Here is a 25,405-nt window from a genome sequence, read left to right on the forward strand (position 1 = left end):
GTTTCAGCACTATGTCGCCATTGATCTCATCTAATTAGTTAATTGCTATGAGGTAATTTCTAATTTTAGTATAACTCTTCTTTACTATAAATATTGCACAGTTTTAATATATTCTTTAAAGAACAATTACAAACATTTATAAATTATAAATAGTATTTCATGGAGCCTCAGCTGGCATCATCTGTTGATCCAAATTAAAGCCTTTCTAAACCTCATCATCTGGAGGAAAAAATTGCATACCATGTGTATTGTTATATAACCAATTTCACAGTCAGAATTCTGCTATTGGACTGATGAGATTAAATAGCACAAGAGCTGAGTTTTCTTTGCCAAGGATTTGTTTAGGGCAGGCAGCATTTTCTGCCATTGCAAAGTGTAAAGTGCTATCTCAGGATCTAGTATTGATGTATTCACTTACAGGGCAAGACATATCAGTGAATTGAGAGTTGTAAGGGTGAGAGAGACCTTGAGAGGTAATAGAGTGCGTATGGCACTTGGATCATCCAAGACAGATGGTTGTGTACTCCATTCTTAATCTTTAGGCAAATGGATTCTGAAATTTCTTCACTGATCCTCCCAGCATGTAAAAGCAGTCTTTAGAATAATATTGAACATCATTTTATGTTCTTTAACTCTTAGCAAAAATAAATGATGCCTTCTATATCATTAAGGGAAAAAATAGTGCACAATTGAAATCTAAAAACCAGAAGAGGAAAAAAAATCCAATAGTGCCGTTTAGTGCATTGGTACTGAAAATTGCTGTTTGTTTGTTTTGTTTTCTCCTTTTGCAGGTCGTCCTACAGCTCGGGAACACTTGATGTGCCTTGTTCTTTGTACATGAAGGAGCTGCAAGGTTTCATTGCCAGAGTTATGAGTGACTACTTTAAACACTTTGAATGCTCGGATTTTGTCTTTGACAACACTGAAGCTACTGCCCATAGAGCAATTGAACTTTTTGTCCGCCATGCCAGTCTCATAAGGCCTCTTGGTGAAAGTGGGAAAATGCGACTTGCTGCTGATTTTGCACAGGTAAATCGATGCGTAAGGAAAAAAGTGTTTCAGCCTCAGTATTAAATGAGAGACTAAATATGTATTCTTCAGTGTTTTAGAGTTACAACATGAAGGAAAGGAAGCCCATTTAAACCTAATTGTTAGAAAAAAGAAGAATTTAATAATACGGTTATACTAGTCGTTTTTTTCTTTGTATTTAATTGAAATAATCATATCTCATCATTGATATTTCTAGGTTAAGGTGAAGTAGTTTATTCCACAGTAAAGCAACATTTTCTACTTTTATGTAATATGGGGCTTTCTCAGTACTTTACTGTCCCACAGGATCAGTATTGATAAGAATAATTGATTGACCTTGATGGAAAATGATATAGGCAATGAAATAACCTTTCAAACAGGGGAAAAGGGGCCTCCTGGTTGTCATGTAAAGAGAAAGCTTGTCAACACAGCTGTAATCCTCTAGTGGCCACTCAACATTCCAGGACAGCGTTTTAATTCATTTTGATTCACAGTGGACCAGATATAGATGGAGTCTGATTATTTGGTCTCCCTTTATTAAACAGAGTACATTTTCTGTCTGTGGCCAGCCTTGAAATCATTTCAAGCTGTCTGATGTGAGTGATGAAGGATGACATTAAAATATCAGAACCATAATCAACTCTTTTAGAAAGTTTTTTTCCCCCCTTTGTCCTTTAGACAGATTCTAAAAAGCCTTTCAATAGTATCAGAAAAAGAAGAAACACACCAAACATACTTTCTTATTAAAAGATTCAGAAACCCAGCTGACTCTAATTTACATAGCATGTCAAGGGTGAATTCTTTTTTTTAAGCTTCCAAAGCTGTTGGCTCTACTATTCTAAATAGTTATTCAAAAAAAGGGGTATTCCTATGGTTTGCCAGATCCTCCCTGCCTATAAAAAACTATAAATGTTAGTGTCAGTATTTGTCCCTGAGTGTATCTGGGAGCGTGTCTGGTTCATTGTTCCTGCACCAGGAAGGGAAGTGGGCCTCTGGCACCAGGGTGATGGTTGTCAGACATTCCCTTACACATGACATGATTTGCAAAAAGAAACAGGTATCTCAAACCCCATGTTTTTAGCGCCAGCCTCTTTGCATGTTGATTGGTCCAGCAGTTAGTCATTTTCAGTAGTGCCTGAGGCCAGTAGACCACAGAAAAGAGCCTCCTTTGGGGAAATATGCCTTTAGTAGCCTCAGCATGAAAATAAAAATTAGTTGTTACCATTACTGTGGCTCCTTTGATCTTTACATTTTTATTAACTTCCTTCTTAGGCACCTGTACATTTTGCTTTCCTGTTATAGGTAAACTTCAACTTAAAGAGAATTATAAATAAATAGTACATTACTTGTCCCTACTGGGGTTACAGACTGCTTATTGCAATGAAAACACAGTGATGTACCAAGACCTGTTAAAAACATAGTAAGCTATACTCAAATGCATCTCTGTTCTCCTTTTCCCCTTTCCTCCTTAATTTTGTTTTTCATCTTCTGTCCTCTTCTCTCCGCTGGGCTTCCTCCCCCACCAGTGTATTTGCATTTTGCTCCAGCTGGTTCTTGAGTCACTTTCCTGGAGGCAGCACTTCAAGTCCAATTAGAGTGGCAGCCGAGCAGGAGATGGCCAAAACGAGCGTGCTGTAGGAAAGAGGGCTTTTATTTCTGTTTTATTTTTTTTTAATGATATGTTTCCTTACAAGTCTTGAAAGGTGGAAAGTATTATCCTTTAACCCTTGCTACTGCAGCTAACACCTGCTCAAACTGTGTTGTGGCCTGTGACAGGGTTGAGCTTCCACCTTCCTAAAACTGCATTATTCAGAATTTTATTGAGCATTCCTTCTTTCTTAAGACAAGTTGCCCAATAAACTGGATTTTTACCAGGTCCCTTCCCTTAAGTTAAATGAAACTCATCAATCTGTATTACCAACTTAGGCTCAAACAATTCTCTTTTCCATATCTTAAATACTGAAAAGCTGTTTATACACACAGCATTTACTCAGTGTTGAAAGTGTAGTTTTCAGCCCTGCCGTGGCAGTTGGTTGCTGCAGTCTGTGTGGTAGAGGAATCGGATTCCTTTGTTTACCCCTGTTGAGTGTGTCCCACTTTTCGACCATCCCACCGCTCACCGTGGAGATGGCTCCCAGATCCTGGCGGTCACATGCATAGGAAAGACAGGTGGAAGCATTATCATAGTCATTTGTTACCACGAACTTTGGCAAATATTGTCCAGCTCTTATATCATGATTTCCCCTTGGTTTTTGTTGCATGTGGTTTGCTTTCTTCCCACAACTGCAGTTGCCTGTGTTGTACCTCAGCTTCCAGAATCATGCTTGGTTAGAAGTGTTTTTCTGGGGTCATTCAAAACACTTAAATAGCATTACCCTGACATTTGTATTCATGACAGGCATCAACCAGGGACTAGAAAGCCTTTCAAGTGTCTCATTATTGAAAGTTCTGTCAATTTTTATTAAAAATTAAACAAAACCATTGAGGTCACTGAAATCCAGAATACACAAATACTCTATGGGTTTTGAAAAGTGTTCTTGTGATAAAAGTACCTGCTACTCTGGCATAAATATCAGAAAGAGAAAAAACTCAGAAAGGGACCTTTAAAATAGGTTTGGAGAATACTGATTTTTTTTTTTTTTTTTTTTTGGTATAAAGCCCCATTGCAAAAATCAAATAATGACACATTTGATAGATTTAAGAATCCTAACTTCTCCCCGCTGGCACCATTGCACAGGTAAAAGAGACAGTAGTTGCAGGGTACCATCTGCAGGGCTCATGATAAGGGAAGTACCCAGCATACAGCCCTCCCCGAGGAATCCAGGTCAGCAGCATGAGGTGGTTTCCTACAGGTAATTAATTCCCTACTGTGACCACATGGTCTCTGTGTCTACACTAATCACACAGCAGTTCCAAAAGCACTAAGCTTGTCTAAGACCACTGGGGTCCTGCTGACTCGGAATCTCTTTGGGGACTTGCTCACACAGCCCTCTGAAGCACACACGCCCCCTACCCCTCAGTGTCTTTATCTTCCCTGAGGGAAAAGATGGCTATTGAAGTTGGCATTGAATTATTTACTCAGTAGTACTCCCGGCAGTTTCTATTTACAGGTCTTCTGGTGCCCTTTAAGTATATTTTTATATCTGTTTCTCTCTGTGCATGAAAATATAAATTTAGAAAAGAAAACAAAATAGTCAAGCATCTAATTTGTTCTAATTCCCGTTTCCTCTTCTTCTTCCGAACAATGTCAGGACAGGAGTGCTCTAGGAGTATCCAGAGATGCCCTGTGGTTAACCAAATGTCTTGTGGTGGGTAAGGAGCAGCTATGTAATTAGTTCACCATGCCTGCAGCTGACTACTCAGTCCTTCCAAACAGGAGGGCTGGAGAGGCAGTTGTACATGCCATTTTTATATCCACAGCTAATTGCAGAGTCACCTCTTCTAAAAGGAACACTTCTGCCGTTTAAAAACATGGCCTTTATTGTGTAATGGAATTCTGGCAGAAGAAAATTATTTTCAATACCCTGAGTGTCCTTTAGGGATGAAAAATTTATTTTGAAGATTTAACATTTTATAAATGTCCTATAAATGTAGAGATCTGCATCATCACAGATTTCATAGCCATTTGAGGTCATATTCTCTCATATAGTAATTTTTTTCTTGCCAATGATTTGTTGTGACATTTAGACCTGCTCACCCTTACCTATTGCCATCAAGTCGATTCCAACTCACAGCAAGCCTATAGGACAGGGTAGAACTGCCCCATAGGATTTCCAAGGCTGTAAATCTTTACGGAAGCAGACTGCCACATCTTTCTTTCATGGAGGGCTGGCAGGTTCAAACTGCTGACCTTTCGGTTAGCAGCTAAGAGCTTAACCACTGTGCCACCAGGGCTCTTCAGTCCTGCTCAAGAGCTAAGGAAAAGTTGTTTGGTTTAATCTTTGAAGACAATGAAGCCAACGAGGGAAATTGAAAAAAAAATTGACAAAAAATTTCATGAAAAATACTTAAAAAGCATCAAATATATATATATGGTTAAGTATATGATTGGTATTACCAAATCAAAGATACACAATAATCACATTTTTACTTTGTGGTTAGTGTAAAGTAAATTACGCATTCTGAAGGAAACCAGAAACCCACATCTAGTGAATAAACTAAACAGGTCCCCAAGAACAGCCCATCACCCAGTCATTGTCTTTGGAGTTAAGAATGCTAGCTTACAGCTGTTCTGTTCTGTGTTGTCGGCAGGGTCCTGACTTTTCTTCCTTAGGTTTTTCTCTTTTTATTATTTATTTTTTCTTCTGAATTTTAGAGAGTTTTCCAGCCACTTAAGGTTTTCCTCTAGGACATAAAGTATAAAGTCTGTGTCTTCTATATGTTAAGGGAGAAATAAACCTGGCCACTGTTCATCCTCAGGACTCTTCCAGGAAGCTGTACTTCAGTTCTTCTTGAAACTCAGCTCAGATATCTGATCTAGCACTTATTTTGCCTATAATCATTATATAAGCAAGTAATCAATATATATGTGTGTGTGTGTACACATATATACCTTTCTTACGATTTTGTTGAATAATGATCATATTGTTTAAATAAATAAATATCCCCTTCACTAAATTTGAGAGAGCTACTTAAAGACAAGATAGTCTAATTAATCTTCTTATCCCTATGCTTAGCTCAGTGCTTTGCAATTAATAGGAGGTCAAAAAAGGATTGTTAAATGAATGTTTTACTAGGTCTCCATGGTCTTCAAGTGGCAGGGAGACTTTGAGCAGTTTTTCAGAAGCATGGCCAGCAGGACAGAAACCTCACTTCCTTTTGTATGTTTTTCTTGAAGAAAGATGCTGCACCACCAGCCTGTTCTCAGCCATTTTCTAGACTATTCTTTGTCAGTGTCTTATTTACATATAGCAAGATCGAAGAAACAGGGCCACATATGCAAGAAGTTTGCATATGCACTTTGTAAATAAAGAACAGGTATCCTAAAACTCCAGTTAATTAGAAGCAGGATTTCTAGTCAAATGAGGAAAATAAAGAGAAATGAAATCAATATTTGCTAAATTCTTGAAGCAAACTAATACACAAATAATTAAAAAGGGGGAAATGAAAAAAATACTGATAATAATTGCTGACATTTAACTAGCACTTTGGGTATGCCATGCATGTAACACTTTATGGAATTACGTATTTAATTTGTGTACTTCTGTGAAGGTAGGTATTATTATCATTTCCATTTTACAGAAAAGAGACCCGAGGCTTAGAGAGGTTATATAAGTTATCCAGGGCTGCACACCTAGTAATTGCAGATTTGGAATTCCAGAGTCTGTGCTTTTAGTCCCTGGGCCACACTGACTGGTAAAAATTGTCATTCTTTCTCTTTAGTGTAAGAAGGCTTTACAATACAGGCACACAGTCTGTCTTAAAGATCTTTTTTCTGATTTTTCTACGGAGAAAAGATCTAAACTGCCTTCTCTTACATAACAAATTTTTTTTCCTATTTTCATAAAGTAATTGCCTAATCTGTGCCCCTTTAATAAATTAATGCGAAAGTTATCTAAGCTTTTACCTTTTAATAAATTTAATTGGCCTTCAAAACTTGCCTTACAGTCCAGATACTTTACTACAAGCTACAACTTTGTATGATCCAGGTGTGTCCCGAATTCACCTTAGGATTCTGATGTAAAAAGCTGTGGAATATCTTTTAATCTTTCAGATGGAGTTGGCTGTGGGTCCATTCTGCAGACGAATATCTGATTTAGGAAAATCCTATCGAATGCTGAGGTCATTCAGGTGAGACATAAGTCTCTTATCTCTGTTAAAACATTAATTTCTTATTAGCAAATGAATCCTTTTCTCCTATTCAGGTTTAACTGTATGAAATTGCCAATATTCAATCACTATTGACCCACAACAGGAGTCCTGGTGGTGCAGTGATTAAAGTGCTCGGCTGCTATCTGAAAGGTCAGTGGTTCAAACCTACCAGCCACTCTGCAGGAGAAAGATGTGACAGTCTACTTCTGAAAGATTTATATAGCCTTGGAAACGTTATGGAGCAGTTCTGCTCTGTCCTGTAGGGTCGCTGTGAGTTGGAATTGACTCGACGGCAGTAGGTTTGCTTTTTGGTTTATTGACCCACAACAATTGCAGTTTCATATGATTCATCTTAAAAAGTTATTCAAATCAGAAACCTATATAGAATTATATGCTACGACAAATACACTAGTGTGTGTGTGTGTGCGCGCGCGCGCATGTGTGTGTTTTCTTTTTGAGTTACAATTTACAAGATTGATCTGGTAAGTTTTATTATGCTCTCCCTAGGGGGATTTTTCTACTCCCCATTCTTATCGTAATGTATTGAGGCAGTATATTGAATAAAGTATTGTATAGACTTTTTTCTGTAATTTTCATTCATTCATTTATTATTTTCAACCCAAACCTACTTCCAAAAGTTGTAGCTTACATTCCAAGATACAGATATAACAAAACTATTGAAGTAGAGTAGTAAAAGAACTGAGCCCCATGATGAAGTGCAGGGAAGGACTATAAATGCAGTAGATAACTTAGGCTAAAGATGGCTGATACAGTGAAGCACAAAAATGAGCTTCCTAGAAACCAGTTCTAAAAGAGAAGCCATGAGTTAATTTCACATTCATTTCTAAGAATCTATCAGTTTAACAGAGAAAAAACCCTTTTTAGCTCTGAATGCCTGAATAGAGTTTTATCAATTCAGAAGTTAAGGAACATTAAATAGCTTAATGACTATAGTCTTCAGTAGCAGATTTTAGAAAATAAGGAGATGTTGTTCACATGGCTGTTCATTATATAAACCAGAACTTCCCAAACTTTTTCATATCATGGCACACATAGAAAACGTATACATTCAAAAAGGTGACTAACCTGAGGTCTCAGGAGATCAACATCTCGGCATACTTACAAACAGTTTGTGACCACAGCATACCAGATGGGAAGGCTTGATATAAACCATCTATAATATCCAAGAGGTTAATGGCCTTTGAATATATTTCTATAAAAATAAACAGACTCTAGGCATGCAGTTTTTTAGAAACTAACTCAATACTGGAATCTAGAGTAATCAATAAGCAGTATGTCCTGTAAATGATTGCTTTGATCTCTTAGGTCAGCCAAGCTCTTCATAGTAGAAAATGCAGGTGTAATGTCACTTGAAATATAAGTATCCAGTACTATTTGTTGAAAGGGGAGCCCTATGCTTTATATTGCTCATTTGTAGTTGGCAAAGGTGATCTTTTTTTTTTTTTTTTTTTAATGCTGACACAGAGTCTGAATTATATTTTTTCCCAAATGAAGGACCACTGTCCATCTGTCCGAGGTGGGTTCCAGAAAAACTTAAGGTGGGACCACAAGTTCAGGTACCTTCTTTGGATCAGCTCACATCTTTAAAAAAGTATTTAAATACTTTGTTGAAGCACTACTCAACGTGGAAGAATTGAAAGATGATGATGTCCTGAGGTTCCTAAACCACCAGTCATTTGTCTGTGCCATAAAAAAAACCTTAATAAAATCCCTGTAAAGTCATTTACGTTGAGTAAGATGGTAACACAGCAATCCCAGCCAGGTGATAAAAATGCTTCCCTGGCTACCTGAATCAGTTAGCATACTGAATGGTATTAACCAACTAGTTATTGGAAAAGGTATGGGAAAAGCTGGGATTTGGGATTTGTTATATTAAGATTAGGCTGTTATTGCTAATAGTCCCGGGTCCCATGCTTAGTTGTTTGTTGCATTTGTATGTATTAAAATCGTACTTATCCTTCTGTTTGCTAAGGCAGGATGGCCTTTAGCCAAGTGCTTTTAAAGTGTTATCACATTATGGAGATACAAGTTCTACGGGTAGGTTTCAGATAAGACCAATTCTGTTTTAAGTCATTTAAGATGGGAATGTTCTTCCAACCCTCCCAATTCTCCCATTGGAAGGAGAATCTCTAAAAGAATATTTAAAGTTTGAGTGTTGGCACCTTATGTTGTTGTTGTAATTGTTATGAGTGTGTGCTTTTGAGTCGATTCCAACTCATAGTGACCCTATATGACAGAGTAGAACTGACCCAGAGAGTTTCCTAGACTGTAATCTTTATGGAAGAAGACTGCCACATCTTTCTCCAGCAGAGTGGCTGGAGGGTTCGAGCCTCCAACCTTTCAGTAAGCAGACAAGCACTTAACCACTGCACTAACAGAGCTCCTTTTTGACACCTTAGCACCTATTTTTGGAATTAAAAATTAATGATTGATCAATGCATAATAAAAAAAAATCCTGCATTTTTTATACTTAATTCCTCATGGGGCAATGATCAGTCTTAGATGAGTTTCAAACTTCCAATCAAGACTCACAGTAAGAGATATTTTATATTACAGTCTGGTATACACTTGCATGCAAACCTGCAAACACACTCAAACCTATACACATACACACACACATGCACCCATGCATGTCCACGCACACCTATGTGTGTTTCATGAAACAGTAATTATCCTTATTTCATATAATATTCTCCGACATCTCTATTTTATTTGATTATTTTAGCCTACAAAATTGGTTTGCATCCAACAGTTTCTCAGTTTTCTCACAGGGCGTTTAGCTCTTAAATTTTTGTTGCTCTAGTGACAGGGAGCAGAGTGTTTTTTCTTTCTACAACTGGTTTATGCCCTTTTCTCCTGGGATTCTGGTATGCCTGAGCTTCCTCCTGCAGATGGCTGCTTAGCTCTTCAGGCCTCAGGCACATATACATAATAAGAATCATTGTATCTTGCCTATGGAGCATTCTCTAAAACTTGAATTATGTGAAAAACTCCAACAGAGATTTATATATGTCAATATATTCCTTCAGCTATATTGAATCTGGGAGTCCCTGGATGGTGCATATGGTTAACATGGTCACTGCAAACCAAAAGGTTGGAGGTTCAAGTTCACCCAGAAGAAAGGGCTGGTGATCTACTTCCAGAAAATCAGCCATTGAAAACCCTGTGGAGCACAATTCTACTCTGACACACACGAGGTCACCATGAGTTGGAAATGGCTCAACGGCAACTGGTTTTTATATCGAATCTGCAGAAATCTTTTGAATTGAGGCTAGCACCTTCTCAGTTGTTTCATGTGACTTGGGCAGCTATTTTATAGACTTGAGGACTAACTGGATCAAGAAATAAAATAAAAAGATGGTGTATTCTGGGATTCAGATCCAGCCCTGGTCTACAAAGGATGTTGTAGGTCCCAACTACCACAGCCTCCACCAGGCTGAGTCTAGCACAGCTGGATGGTGCCAGGCTACCACCACCGACTGCTCTGACAGGGATCACAATAGAGGCTCCTGGACAGAGTGGGAGAAAAATGTAGAACAAAATTCTAACTCACACACACACACACACACACAAAAAGACCAGACTTACTGGTCTGACAGAGAGTGGAGAAACCCTGAGAGTGTGGCCCCCGGACACCCTTTTAGTTCACTAATGAAATCACTCCCGAGGTTCACCCTTCAGCCAAAGATTAGGCAGGTTCATAAAACAGAGTGAGACTAAATGGGCACATCAGCCCAGGGGCAAGGACCAGAAGGCGGGAGGGGACAGGAAAGCTGGTAATGGAGAACCAAAGGTCAAGAAGGGAGAGTGTTGACATGTCTTGGGGTTGGCAACCAGTGTCACAAAACATTATCTGTATTAGTTGTTTAATGAGAAACTAATTTGCTCTGTAAACCTTCATTTAAAGCACAATAATAATAATAATACTCCATTTGTTAAAAAATTTAAAAAAAGGATGTTGTAGGTCCCATCTTTTGAAAAGAGGAGAGCTGTGAATACCTGGGAAAGCCCCAGTCCTAGCCAGTTTCTCTGCCACTGTCACAGGAAGCGAACAGACTTGAGAACGCTCACCTGTGCAGAGGGTCCTACTGAGTCCCTTCCTAGAGAGGTGGAAAGTCAGTAGAGAGTAATCTTTATTCTGAGAACTTAATTATAGGCCTTCTATTTTGCCAACCTACAAAAAAATTGTTAGGGATCTAGCTCTTCTCCAAAACTGCAGTGGAATGGCCCACCCTTTTTAATACTTGCTACTGCGTTTCTTCCTTCCCCTCTGTACTGGGGGCTGTGACAGGAGCTGACATCATCTGCCATGGTGTACCTATTAGACTTTGGCTCTCACTCATGAGCTTCTCACCAAAGGTTCTGAATCATACCAGAATGAGCTGAATGGTGGCCAGTAGGGGAACAAGTAAAATATGCCATGTTCATAGGATCAAATGTTTGCAGCCATTAACAATGATGTTGTTCGCTAGAATCTAATTACATGAGAAACACTTCCTAAGACATCTACATGAAAAAAATAGGCTGCTAAACAGTAAATGTGCTATGATCCTTTCGTTTTTTTTTTAAAAAACTATTATGTGTTTATGTGAAGAAGAAAAGCCAAGAAGGATAAACGCTAAAATGTTGTCTTTGGACAGCAGGATTGTCACTAGTGGTTTTTCTTTTAGGGATTTTGTAATTTTTCAAATTTTCCACCTTGATTATGTATTATTGTTGTAGTCAGAAAAGTGAATAAATGTTATTGCAAAATGTCTCTTGAATTGTTTTCCCCATCTAAAAATAACAAGGGAACAAAAACTTAATATAAAATATACTAAAACATTATCCAATAAAGGGGGCAGGAAAACAAGAAAAACAGGCAGCCAAGCCACCGGAGCCCAGCAGGTTGCAGTGGCCACGGAGGGCGGCAGTCTGAATTAGAGGCAGCAGCTGCAGGGACAATAACAGGCTCTATGCTGGGTCCCCTTCGCAAGGTCCCAGAGAGCCTGCAGTTCAGACCCTAGATGCAGTTCCCTCTCCCCCGTCACCCCCACCCCAGGGATTTAGCAGATGCTCCCTCCCAAGTCTTCCAGCCGTCTGCTGCAAGGCACTTTCTTCTTGACGGTAATATCAGTGGACTATTTCATTAACCCCCCAAGCTTCCTGCACGCATTTACATTTTACTGTCGACATTTGAGTTTCTCAGGCAGCAGGAATCGGGAACGAATGCTACCTCAGAAAGCTGCTGACACGAGTGATTTTCCCCTAGGTGATTTGTATTTCTACACAAGACACAAGGGTCTGAGCTGCTGAGACCCCATCTTTGTCCATCTCTCTGCAGCTCGGCATTATTCCCTTTCCCTCCACCTGGCCACAGGCCTTAAAGCTCTGGTCCTTGACATTCTCAGTGCAGATCTTTGTGAGGCCAAGAACAGAAAAAGGGCCTCATGCCCTTTACCAGCTCAGGGACACAGACCCACATCTACAGGCAGGCACCGCCACGTTCACTCTTGAGGGAACAGCTTTGTCCCTGCTGGAAGCTTCATTGCCATGTAGGTTTAATGAAAGAGCAATGAAAGCTTTCAGGAGATATGAGCTCTGTTACAATGAATGTGTTGGCTCAAGGGGTGATGGAAGAAGGAAACCATCAATAGCTCTAGAATGTAGTGTTCATGTCAATTGTTTGTAATTGTAGGAGTGGTGAGGGATTTCCCTGTATTGATTATCATCTGCTGCTTGAAATCCCAACTCTCTGTGACTGAGTCTTTGTAGCTTCCACTTTTAGCGCTTTTGGCACTAGCACCTCCAGATGCGTTCTATCCTTTCTTTCCACTTGTGAATCCAGGCTCCGTAATCCGTCTCCTGAAATAACTATTTTACTGAGGTCATTCATAATTCTAGATTCTGAACTCCAAGTTTCGGATTTCAGCATTGCATCCAGAAGGCAGCCACCATCTCTGGTTTGTTTTGTTGTTGTTTGACACCACTTTGGCAGTGCTAGGAGCACCCCGCTAACCATGAGGGTTGAATATTTAGTTTATTGTCATTTTTGTGGTTTCTAGAGACCATTATTTGATCATTTGCTATATGTGGAGCCTGTGCTAAGTGTTGTGCTGATAGTTTCTCATTCAGGCCTCACAGCACTTATGAGTTAGGTGTGGTGGTCCAGGAGACAGCCGGTACTCAGAGCTGATGAGTGAGAACTGCAGAGCTGCCCTCACACCCCGATCTGCCTGATTCCAGAGCCTGCACGTGTAACCTCTACACCCCATATCTTATTCCAGAAGTTTCCTTTTTTTTCTCTCTCTCTCTCTCTCTGATTGGTCCTGGAACAGCATTTGAATGCCTATTTGTATCATTCTAGGAAAATGTCAGAAATTTTTAGAGAGAATCTAAACTCCCCACTTTGGTGGTGACCTCCTGCTGCTGAAATGCCTCATCTCCCTGTCTTCTGCTGCGTACAGTCTACCAAGAGGTGCCCCAGGAGCAGTCAGCCAGATGTACATGCTTTATTCCTAGAGAATGTGTGCCGGAAACCCCTGCCTCCTTTCCTCCCTGACTTGCTGGGGTAGACGAGCTAGACTCTAAGCAAGGAAGCTGGGCACCCCTTTAACACCCAGTCATTAGCCTCTTGCTTCATTCTTTCCTGGGACCCACACAGCCCCACCTGCCACTAAGGGGGCTTCCCTAAAGAGTCTCTGTACAGGCCCTCACCTCTGGCAGGCTTTCTGCACTTATCTTTTCCCTTCTCTCAGAAGACCCTCCTCTACTCCTGTGCAGGGAGGGTGTCCGTCTGTGCCCCTGCCCCAGACAGAATTGGGTTTCTTCCCTCCCGTTCCCCTTGAAATGTCTATGCTGGTTCCAGATCTCAGTGCACATAGTCAATGGTCTGGCCACCCTCCCAGGCCCCTCCCAAGAGGTGGTGAGGAATGGGGTTGGCGGCAGGTGGGAGGGAAGGGAGTGGGGCCTGCATGTATCTCTGGCCATCTGGTGTCAGATGTGGGCTCATGAGTAGTGGGACTTTTCTCTTACTTCAGTTTTGTGATTGGCCTTAACAGAAGCCTGACAGCTACACAGCTCTGAGTCATTTAAATGTAAATATCCCCCACTAGAACACCAGTTTTTCCTAGTGTGAGCTAATACTTGACTAATTAACATTGCCTTCCGGCTACAGTTTAACCTTGAAGGTGCTGCTGTATTTAGAATATAATTCTCTAAGAATGATGTTGTGGCATTTGGGTATCTATTTTTTATAACACTTCAATTAATTTCTTTTTGCGTATAAGTCAGATGGTGATTTATTTTTTAACTGCCAGTGTTTCAAATTCTACCTGGAATCAGAGAGAAGGGAGGCCTCAAGCTGTGTTCTTTCTGCCTCTTAAAACAAGCACTAGAAAGAAAATGTCTGCATTTGATGTTTATAGGTAGTTATGTCAGTGATGCAGAATACAGAATCAAATCTAGCTTTGCTTTTCATGGATCTTTTGACACTCCTGTTAGTGGCCAGTGGGGGCGACTTGGTCTTGTCAGAAAAATAGCTGCTGTGACTCAGAGCCCCAAAGGGACAGGTAATAGACCAAAATGTCCCATTTTATAAGCTGGTTTTTACCTGACATGGCTTATGCAGGCATCTCGGCTACCACTTTGGTGTGCCAGGCTGCTCAACTGGGGGGGTGGGAGCACGTCCAGATTGTCCCTGACTCCTTCCTTCTCTGCCCTGCTTTTTTCCTTAGCTCATTTCCAGTTTACATTTAAGGAAGATAAACAAAAAATACAATTATTCAAACCATAAAACTCACTTAAATCCTATAGATAAATTTCAAATTTGGCTTTAAACTTCCTGACACTAAAGATAAAAGAGGAACAGAATCAGCTATCTAGTTCCCACCATCAGAAGGAAGGAAATATATCAATTCCTAAGAGAAAGTTAAGCTTTTCTAAACAGTTAATTCTAAATTATTTGTATATGGGACTTCATATATGGAGCATTTGAGAGAGATGGGGGTCAGCATTCTTGATCACCTTCCTTTAGTAGAGGCAGTAAAGGATTCCATATAACTGCTCTTCAATGACAATTGAGGACTGGGTCCCTTTGGGTCGTGAACTAGGGTTCAGGATGAATTCTGTCATGTCACATGGCATGGGTAAAGAGTAGGCTGTAGAGGGGAAAGGGAAACGTCACAGGACCGGGCACAGCAAGAGGAAAGCCAAAGGCATGAGTGCCGCTGTCCCTCTCATCATCCCTCCGAGCAGCATTTCAGGGCCTGGGCATACCAGGCCTGCAGTATGAGCCTGTGATCCAAGCAGGAGCCCCTGCTCCCCTGCCTGTTTCCCTTCTTGTAGCTCAAACAGGAGAGCAGCCTTGTCAGTGCAGCAGTAAGCTGACTGCTTGGCACCAAACGGGCTGGACTTGGAGTTCCAGTTGTTTATGGGAGTTGTTTGGGAATACCAGCTGCTCAGCACCAAGGGATCTTGGGACCGGTGAGATGTTTCAGTTTTTCCTACTAGGGAGAAGAGGCCTGTCTTATGGAAAGCTGAGCTGGGGTGCAGCCTCATCCCCACTCCAACGCAGAATCAGCTTCCAGACTCTCTAAGACAGCAACACTCACTGTACCACAGGAACTAGAAGCCACCCCCGGGGAAAGTATTTCCAACAAAGACTATGATGATATGGTCTAAGCATGTAGGAGGCTGCAGGTCTACTTTCACCCCAAGAGAGAATTTGGAGTACCTAAGAGTTAGTAATTGCATGGCCTTCGAGTGATGTAAATATTAATTTTGTCAGGTAGGGTTTGTACTTTCCCCAGGGGACTGCAGAGCTGATACTCTTTGCTTCTGACTGAGCGAATGTCTTTCTGTTCTAAAACAGGATGAGCCTTTGCTACAGTTGATGTGGTAAAAGGCTGCATGACGGAATTAAGAGCCCAGACGCTGGAGCCAGACTTCTTGGGTTTGAATCTCTTCTTTGCCACTTCCAGCTTTTACTGAATCTCTCCGCACCTCAGTTTACCCACCTGTAAAATGAGGATAATAATAGTGCCTACCTCATAGGGTTGCTTAGATGAATATATGAGTTAACATATGTAAAGCTTTTATAAGTATGCCTGACACATTGCAAGTATGTTAGCTATTTTTGTTGTGGTGGTTGTTAAAATTGGGGGCTTTCACCTAGATGAAGACAGTATCATCCACACACACAGAAATACTTACAGGGGTACCTGCAGACAAAACCAGAAGTTTCTTCGGTAACATTTCCATACCTGATTAGGTCCTTGACTGATTGCCTAAAGCTCTGCAGCATGGAACACAGATGATTTGAGCTTTGAAAATTTTCAAGATAGGTATTACTGTGTTCTCCGTGTGGCTGTAGGGAAACCTGATTCATGCTCCCATGGAGTGCCTGGTTTGGTGCTTTCTGGCATTCTGGTAGTAGACAACAAAAATGAACTGAAATGTTTCCCCAGTAACTAAGGAAAATAAATTACAGAATAAAGTTATTTGATAAAATAGTTGAAAGTATATGAATCCCTTCCAGAGATAGATTTTAGTTATAGAATACAGGCAAACCTCATTTTACTGCACTTCGCAAATACTGTGTTTTTTACAAATTGAAGGTTTGTGGCAACCCTGTGTCGAGCAAGTTTATTGGCACCATTTTTCCAACAGCATGTGCTCACTTCATGTCTCTATGTCACATTTTGATAATTCTTGCAGTATTTCAAACTTTTTCATTATTGTTTTATCTGTTACGGTGATCTGCGATTAGTGATCTTTGATGTTACTATGGTAATTGTGGAGCCCTGGTGGCGCAGTGGTTAAGAGCTTGGCTGCTAACCTAAAGGTTGGCAGTTCAAATCCACCAGCTGCTCCTTGGAAACCCTATGGGGCAGTTCTTCTCTGTCCTGTAGGGTTGTTATGAGTTGGAATCGACTCAATAGCAATGAGTTTGGGCATCGTAATTGTTTGGGGATGCCACGAACCGTGCCCATATAAGACGGTAAACTTAATCGATAAATGTTGTGTGTGTTCTGACTGCTCCACCGACCGGCCATTCCTCCGTCTCTCTCCCTCTCCTCAGACCTCCCTCTTCCCTGAGACACAACAGTATTGAAACTAGGCCAGTTAATAACCCTACAGTGGCCTCTGAGTGTTCTAGGCCTCTTGTTCGAAAAAGGTAGTTGTGAATACAAAGGAAACATTCTTACAAGAAATTGAAAGTGTTTCTCCAGTGAACGCACAACTGATAAGAAAGCAAAACAGTGTTATTGCTGATATGGAGAAAGTTTTAGTGGTCTGGATGGAAGATCAAACCAGTCACAACATTCCCTTAAGCCAAAGCCTAATCCAGAGCAAGGCCCTACCTCTCTTTTATTCTGTGAAGGCTGTGAGACGTGAGGAAGCTGCAGAAGAAAAGTTTGAAGCTAGCAGAGATTGGCTCATGAGGTTTAAAGAAAGAAGCTGTAACATAAAAGTGCAAGGTGAAGCAGTAAGTGCTGATGTAGAAATTGCAGCAAGTTATCCAGAAGATCTAGCTAAAATAATTGGCAAAGGTGGCTACACTAAACAACAGATATTCATCGTAAACAAAACAGCCTTATACTGGAAGAAGATGCCATCAAGGACTTTCATAGCTATGGAGGAGAAGTCAATGCCTGGCTTCAAAGCTTCAAAGGACAGGTTGACTCTCTGGTTAGGGGCTAATGCAGCTGGTGACTTTAAGTTGAAGCCAGTGCTCATTTACCATTCCCAAAATCCTAGGGTCCTTAAGAATTACACTAAATCTACACTGCCTTTGCTCTATAAATGGAACAACAAAGCCTGGATGACAGCACATCTGTTTACAACATGGTTTACTGAATATTTTAAGCCCACTGTTGAGACCTACTGCTCAGAAAAAAAGACTCCTTTCAAAATATCACTGCTCAAGAGCTCTGATGGAGGTGCTCAAGAGATAAATGTTGTTTTCATGCCACACAACATCCATTCTGCAGCCCATGGATCAAGGAGTGATTTTGACTGTCAAGTCTTATTATTTAAGAAATACATTTTGTAAGGCTATAGCTGCTTCCTCTGTGATTACTCTGATGGATCTGGACAAAGTACATCGAAAACCTTCTGGAAAGGTTTCACCATTCTAGATGCCATTAAGAACATTAGTGATTCATGGGAGGGGGTCAGAATATCAACATTAACAGGAATTTGGAAGAAGTTGATTCCAACCCTCATGGATGACTGAGGGGTTCAAGACTTCAGTGAGGAAGTAATTGCAGTTGTGGTGGAAATAGCAAGAGAACTAGAATTAGAAGTGGAGCTTGAAGATGTGACTGAATTGCTGCAATCTCATGATAAAATGTTAACAGATGAGGAATTGCTTCTTATGGATGAGCAAAGAAAGTGGTTTCATGAAATGGAATCTACTCCTGGTGAAGATGCTGTGAACATTGTTGAAACGACAGCAAAGGATTTAGACTATTACATAAGCTTAGTTGATAAAGCAGCAGTAGGGTTTGAGAGGATTGACTGCAGTTTGGAAAGATGTGCTATTGTCGGTAAAATGCTATCAAACAGGATCACATGCTACAGAGAAATCTTTTGTGAAAGGAAGAGTCAATTGATGCAGAAAACTTCATTGTTGTCTTATTTTAAGAAATTGCCACAGCCACCCCAACCTTTAGCAACCACCACCCTGATCAGTCAGCAGCCATGAACACTGAGGTAAGAGCCTCCACCAGCAAAAAGATAGGACTCCCTGAAGGCTCAGATGATGGTTAGCATTTTTTAGTAATAAAGTATTTTTTAAGTAAGGTATGTACATTTTTTTTTGGACATAATGTTATTGCACACTTAATAGACTACAGTATGGTGAAATATAACTTTTGTATGCACTGGGAAAGCAAAAAATTCCTGTGGTGCACTTTATTGCAATGTTCATTTTATTGCGGTGGTCTGGAACTGACCCCACAGTATCTCTGAGGTGTGCCGGTAGTTAATATTGGGACATTCTTTCTAACAGTATTCCAGATCCAACAAGAACCACCGTCTGTTAAGAGCACTCCTGACTCTTGACACAAAACCTAATCATTAGTGTAAAGAAGAAGCTCGCCTCTCTGTTTTGTACAGGCCTTCATTTGTAGTAATTCAAGGAACTAAGATGCGGTGAAGAAAGACCAGGGTGCAACACCGTTTTACATGGTTCAGAATCGTTATCTGATCTGTCAAGATATGTTATTGCCATCTTAACTTGTGAGATTCAGACTCTTCAGCCTGACCTGTAATCAGCTCTTGTCCATCAGAGCCCAAGGCCAAGGGACATCAATAAAGTTTCAAACAGTTTTAAATTATTCTTTCCAGCCTTTGGCACAAGGTAGTAGATGATTGGCAGTAGAGTAAATCTGCCTGCAGGCCCCTCCTGTAAAATACTAGACTGCAAAACCCAGACAGGTAGTTTATTAAGAAAGGAACTAGAGAAAAAAGAAGAAGGGAGCTGGTGTAGACACTTGAAGAAATGTTCAGCAAAGTAATCATTCTGTATTTTTGGACATTATTCCTCCTAAAAAGTTGTATACAAAATGTTTGAGTTTACCCATATAAGATTATAGCGCAAAGAGGATTCTATTTAAAATGAAGTTTTAAAAGGTTGACCAAGACAAGAAGCTATTAGTTGTAAATACTCAAAGGTTTTACTATACGCTTTATTTGATTTGGAGCCCTGGTGGCACGGTGGTTAAGAGCTACATCTGCTAACCAAGTGGTTGGCAATTTGAATCCACCAGCCACTCCTTGGAAACCCTGTGAGGCAGTTCTATAGTGTCCTATAGGGTCACTATGAGTCGGAATCAACTCGACGGCAACAGTTTTTTGGGGGGATTATTTGATTTTAGCTTATTAATCAGATGAGCTCTTAGAGATTTTGCTGAGTCACCTTGAAGTAAAGTCAGTCCCATAGACCACTGAACTAGCGATCAAAGAAGTTGCTGAAGGATAGATTAACCTGCTAGAATGTGGCATGTCTGTGGGTGTGTGGATGTTGTGTGTATCTCAGAGCTGAATCGGGGGGGAGGGTTAAGAAGTGGGTTGCTTTACAATAGCCAAAATGTGAGAACAACCTAAATGTCCATCAACAGATGAATGGAGAAACAAAATGTGATATACAATGGAATATTACTCAGCCGTAAAAAGAAATGAAGTCCTGATACATGCTACAACATGAATAAACCTTAAAAACATTATGTTGAGTGAAATGAATCCATCACAAAAGGACAAATATAGTGTGATCCCACTTACATGAAATAGGCAAATACATGGAGACCAAAGCTTATTAATGGTTACCAGAGATTAAAGGGCGAGGGGATAGGAGAGTCATTGCTTAAGGGGCACTGAGTTAATGGTGGTGGAATAATTTGGAAAAGAGTAGTGGTAATGGTTGCACAACATGATGAATGTAATCAGTGTCACTGAATTATATGTGTAAAATTTTTCAATTGGGAAATGTTTTGTTATATATATTATTACCATAATAAAAATGAAGGAAGGAGGGGAGGAGGAAGGAAGGAAGAAATGGATTGGTTCTTTATTAGTTAGTCTAGGAGAAATGTCATAATTCTAGGAGAATGATTCTTCCACCAAATAACCTCCTTCAATATTGAACAGCATAAAATGACTTCTGCTTTTCCTCCTTCTAGACCATTGCTCTTTCAGACGAATGAATGTGTGGCCTCTAGTCCTGTATTGGGCGACATTATTCCGTTCAGCGTCATTATTCAGTTTTTGTTCACGAGAGCACCAGCTGAGCTGAAATCCCCTTTCCAGGTAACAAAGTGAAGCCAGCATCCTCTTGTCTTTCTCTGTTGACTTTGTGCAGACTGAGCCCCACTCCCTGAATGGGTTCTTGGCCTTCTCTGGCCTGATTCCATCATGGATTTCTATTTTTGGCAGCAGATGGAGATCAGAAAGGAAAATTACTACGGCCCAGCACCTACTTTCCCATCAGTGTAAAAAATTACCTAGTAAATCTAGAATTATCCCTTTAAATAATAAAGGCACAAATAATTTATGTTCATAAAGCATTTTTGGTGGAGGCCCCATTTCTTTTGCTGATCCATCACCAGTTTGCAAATCTAGAAGGCTCCTTCATGGTGAACCAAGGGCTGTGACACCTCTGCACACTGGCCTCAGGCAGTGTTTGGGTGATTTCACCTTGGGAATCCTTGAGAGTGCTTTCGTCTACTGAAGAATGCATATATACTCTGTCTCTTCCAATTGTGTTCCCATATGGCAGAGGGCAGAGTGGTCCCACGCACGCTTCTCTCAGTGGCTGGATGACCATCCATCTGAAAAGGACAGGCTCTTCCTCATCAGGTAAAGTCATGTGTCCAGGGGCTGCCATCTATGCTGGAAACCCAGGGAGGGAGGGGGGTTGAGGGATGAAGGGGCTGTGCCTGGGTGGGCGCGTACATGTGCTGCACCTCCTCGGCACAGGCACAAATGTGCTGGAGCATGTTGTTGGGACTGTTGGTCACAACAGCTTTTTCTTTCCATGCCCTTCACTACCAAATCTTCACACCGTCCTTTGTGCTATCCCATGCCTGATGCAGCCCTAAGAGCATGCATTTTCAATTTGGAAAACCAACCTCAGCTATGAAAAGACTCCTTACCTTAGCTCCATGTTTTCTGCTTCATTTCCTGTATGGCAGCTATTGAGCTGGTGGAGCATAGAGTGTGAATAAGCTTTGAAAAATACCCAGATGTGACACAGTTGTTAGCAGGAGACAGGGACAACCCAGCAGCCACTTAGATACCACATGCCCTCATGTAGTGCCTCAAAAATGCACACATGTGCATGCACACACACGCAACATACACCCCAACCATGTCCAGGGTGGGACACTTTAAATGTCACGTATAGGTTATTAAGAATCTATTTTCCATCAGCATTGTCGTTTGAAATTGGTTTCACTGCAATCACCCAGGACCTTGGGGCTCTGCAGCTTTCAGTAGAGTGGACCACCATTTCCTTCTTGAAACCCCTCATCAACTAACTGACTGAACAATTTTATTGAGTGCTCACTATTTGCTAGGCCCTGCACTAGGAACAGAGGATACAGAGTAAACGGACATGGCCCCTGCCCTCTCGGAGCTCCCATAGTCATGTTTCTTTTTATTTTTTCCCCATGTGGCTTATTATATATATGAATATGCATGCACACACACATATCTGTATGTACATATGCCTATAGATACATCTATCTGTGCACACATATGTACCCACGTATTCATACCTATACACATAAATGCCTGTACACATATTTGTGTAACCACCCATGTATTTTTTGGTTGTTGCTGCAGAATTGTATATGTCATATCCTTTACTACAAAGTCCTTTTCTCTTGTGCACTTCTTAGTGACTTCATTCACATTGGTCAAGCTGTGTGCACTTCACCCACATTGGATGCTGCCTTTCCTATCACCAAAAATAACAAGTGTCCACTATCTAGAGAGTGCCTCCCTCTCCCCCCTCACCCATCCCTGGTGACCACCAGTAAACTTTGGCCTCTGTATATACATAGCCATCTGTTTCTGTTCTAACCTCTCTGGCCATTTTCTTTTTTTCTTTCTTGTTTGATGAATTGTCTTCTATCCACTCCTTAAATGTCATCCCCCACCTCTTGTTCCTCTTTTTCCTTCTCATTCTGCTTGTACTTTGGCTCCCAGGTGAGTTCATCCAGATCCACAACTCTAGCGACCTCTTCTCCATAACGACTCCCACATCTGTGACTCACGCTGACGGCACGGGGCCTCCAGCCAGCATGCTTACTCTCATGTGTCACCACTCAAATGTCCCTCAGAAACTTCAACTCCCAAATCTTCAAAATAAATCTTCTTGCCTCTCAAACCTGCTCGTCCTCTTATACTCCCTGCCTTAGTTGGGATGTCATTGTCACCTACTAGCCAAGCTAGAAAACTTTTAAATCATCATTAACTCCTCTTTCTCCAAATCTATACGGTTGTACTTCTTAAATAGCTCTTAAAATCATTCTCAACTCTCCCAGAGGATCCTAATGCCGCTGATCTGGGGGCCACAGCCCCAGGCAAGCCCTCTTTGAGCCTAAGTACAGGTGATGAGTTGGCTTCCCCAAAGCCAGAGTGGGGCTGATGTGGTGAGTTGGTTCTCCACCCTGTTTGCGCACAAGAATCGTTTACAGAGCTTTGAAAAATCCTGATGCCCAGGCCACACCCTTGACTGACTATCCCAAAATCTCCAGGGTGGGACCTGGCATCAGGATTTTCCATAGTGCCCTAGGCAGTTCCAGTGTGCCAAGGTTGAGACCCACTGCCGTAGTGGGGCGTATTCCATTTGTCAGGTGAAAGACTCAGCTGAGGCAGCTACAGTCGTCATCAGCTTCCAGGAGTGGCACTGAGCTCTCAGGTTTCGTGCCCAGAGCCCAGGTGAGCCCCGGGCCCTCTTAGTGCCTGTGTGGATAGAGTAGATCAGCCCAGGCTCTTCTCGTCTTCCTTGCTTATTATCTGTTACACTTTTCTCAGCTATGAGCATCCCACCAAAGAATCTGAGCAGCAAGCCTCCCATCACAGTTAATGTGACTGGTTACAGCTGCCGTCAGAAGGGGAGTCTGTGCCTGGGGATAACTCAGGGATTTTCAATGTCTGGATGGATATTTTTCCTGAGTCCCAAAGATTCACTCAGCTGCAACACACTTGGTAATAGAAGAGGTACTTGGTAATTCGATTAGTGAACAGGGTTCATTTTTGTCATCTTAACAAGTTGGAATGAGCTCATCCACAACAGTTGTCCTGCTGTGGGCACATCACGAACCTGTTTTCTTTTGCTTCTCTTTAAATATGTCTCCAGAGTGATTTCACCAGCAGTGCTGTTGCTAAGCCTGTATTAGCAACTGAAAATCCTGCTCAGTAATGCTGTCATGCCTTTTAAATAAGGCCTACTCATCACTCCACACATAGCTGATGCCAGAGCCTTCATGCTCTGAGCAGAAAGTTGAGCCCTCCTGGGGGGATTTACAAAAAATTGGGCTCGTGCTATAGTCCAGGCTGTTGGCAAAGAGAGGACCTTTGTCCTAGAGAATGTTCTTTCTTCTCTATCATTGCAAAACTAATCTTGTTCTTCATACTGAAGTGTCACTGCATGAATTTCTTTCCCCTGTAGATTAGCCCAGGGTGAGTATTGCTCTTTAAATGTCAGTAAATTTATTTTAGCTTTTGGGGCAAACTTTTTTTTATACTCATTCTGTTTCTCCTAGCATAATAGTTTAGGTTGTCATAAAGTAGGGCAAATTGAGGACAGTGAAACTACTGCTGCTGAATACATGGAAAATAATACTCTTTTCTGCCTTCGTTTCCTTTTGACTCCAGATGTTTTTCTAGAGCTTGAGTGGATACTAGTCAAGTCAGTTTTAAAGTAAGAGTAATCACTGACTCATGGGGCCAAGGGGTGTAAGTGAGGGATAATTGTCCCTACTGGGCCCCCCCCAGATGGATGCTTCAGACATGCGCGTGCCCTTCGGTACACGCGCAATACCTTTGGGTCTGTAAGTGGTGAATGTGCTTTCAGTAAAGATGAAGAATGGGTTTTTGATGCAGAGGCTTCTCAAGCTCCACAGAAGTGGTAGGATTGGCCCACAAACCCATTTATTCTTTTCTTTTTTTTCTCATTGTTTTATTGTTGTAGTTTAAATGAAGTTTACATTTCAAGTTAGTCTCCCATACAAAAATTTATACATATGTTGTTTTGTAACCCTAATTGCTCTCCCCATACTGTGACAGCACACTCCTCTGTTTCACCCGATTCCCCATGTCCATTCAACCAGTTCCTAACCCTCTCTGCCTTCACATCTCACCTCCAGACAGAAGCTGCCCATTTAGTCTCGTGTATCTACTTGAGCTAGGAGACACACTCCTCACGAGTATCACTTTATGTCCCACAGCCCAGTCCAATCCCTGTCTGAAGAGTTGGCCTTGGAAACTGTTTTAGTTCTAGGCTGATAGAGAATACAGGGGCCATGCTTTCTGGGGTTCCTCCAATCTCAGACCATTAAGTCTGGTCTTCTTACTAGAATTTGAGTTCTGAACCCCATCTTTCTCCTGCTCCATCAGGGACTCTGTTGTGTTCCCTGTCAGGGTGGTCATTGGTGGTAGCTTGCCACCATCTAGTTCTTCTGATCTCAGGCTGATGAAGTCTCTGGTCTATGTGGCCCTTTCTGTCTCTTGGGCTAATCCCTTCCTTGTGTCTTTGGTGTTCTTCATTCTCCTTTACTCCAGGTGGTTGGGACCAACTGATGCATCTTAGATGGCTGCTTGCAAGCTTTTAAGACCCCAGGACCCATTCACCGAAGTGGGATGCAGAACATTTTCTTAATAAGCTTTGTTATGCCAATTGACCTAGATGTCCCATGAAAGCGTGGTCCCCAGACCCCTACCCCTGCTACTCTGTCCCTCAAAGTGTTTGGTTGTATTCAGGAAACTTCTTAGCTTTGGTTTAGTCCAGTTGTGCTGACTTCCCCTGTAGTGTGTGCTGTCCTTCCCTTCACCT

At 41.3% G+C, this 25,405-nt stretch overlaps 1 protein-coding gene across 2 annotated transcripts in view; it reads left to right on the forward strand.

The window, feature by feature from the left end:
- COG5 (component of oligomeric golgi complex 5) overlaps window positions 1–25,405 on the forward strand; it is a 304,101-nt gene that overhangs the window by 271,492 nt on the left and 7,204 nt on the right. For both annotated transcript variants that reach the window (XM_012557354.2, XM_012557355.2), the window contains 4 exons: window positions 792–1,029; window positions 6,743–6,819; window positions 20,526–20,652; window positions 21,122–21,201. In XM_012557354.2, coding sequence (XP_012412808.1) covers window positions 792–1,029; window positions 6,743–6,819; window positions 20,526–20,652; window positions 21,122–21,201 — 522 coding nt within the window. The remainder of the gene's footprint in view (window positions 1–791; window positions 1,030–6,742; window positions 6,820–20,525; window positions 20,653–21,121; window positions 21,202–25,405) is intronic.

Source organism: Trichechus manatus, unplaced genomic scaffold (genome assembly GCF_000243295.1).
Source record: "Trichechus manatus latirostris isolate Lorelei unplaced genomic scaffold, TriManLat1.0 scaffold00096, whole genome shotgun sequence".
NCBI lineage: Eukaryota > Metazoa > Chordata > Mammalia > Sirenia > Trichechidae > Trichechus > Trichechus manatus.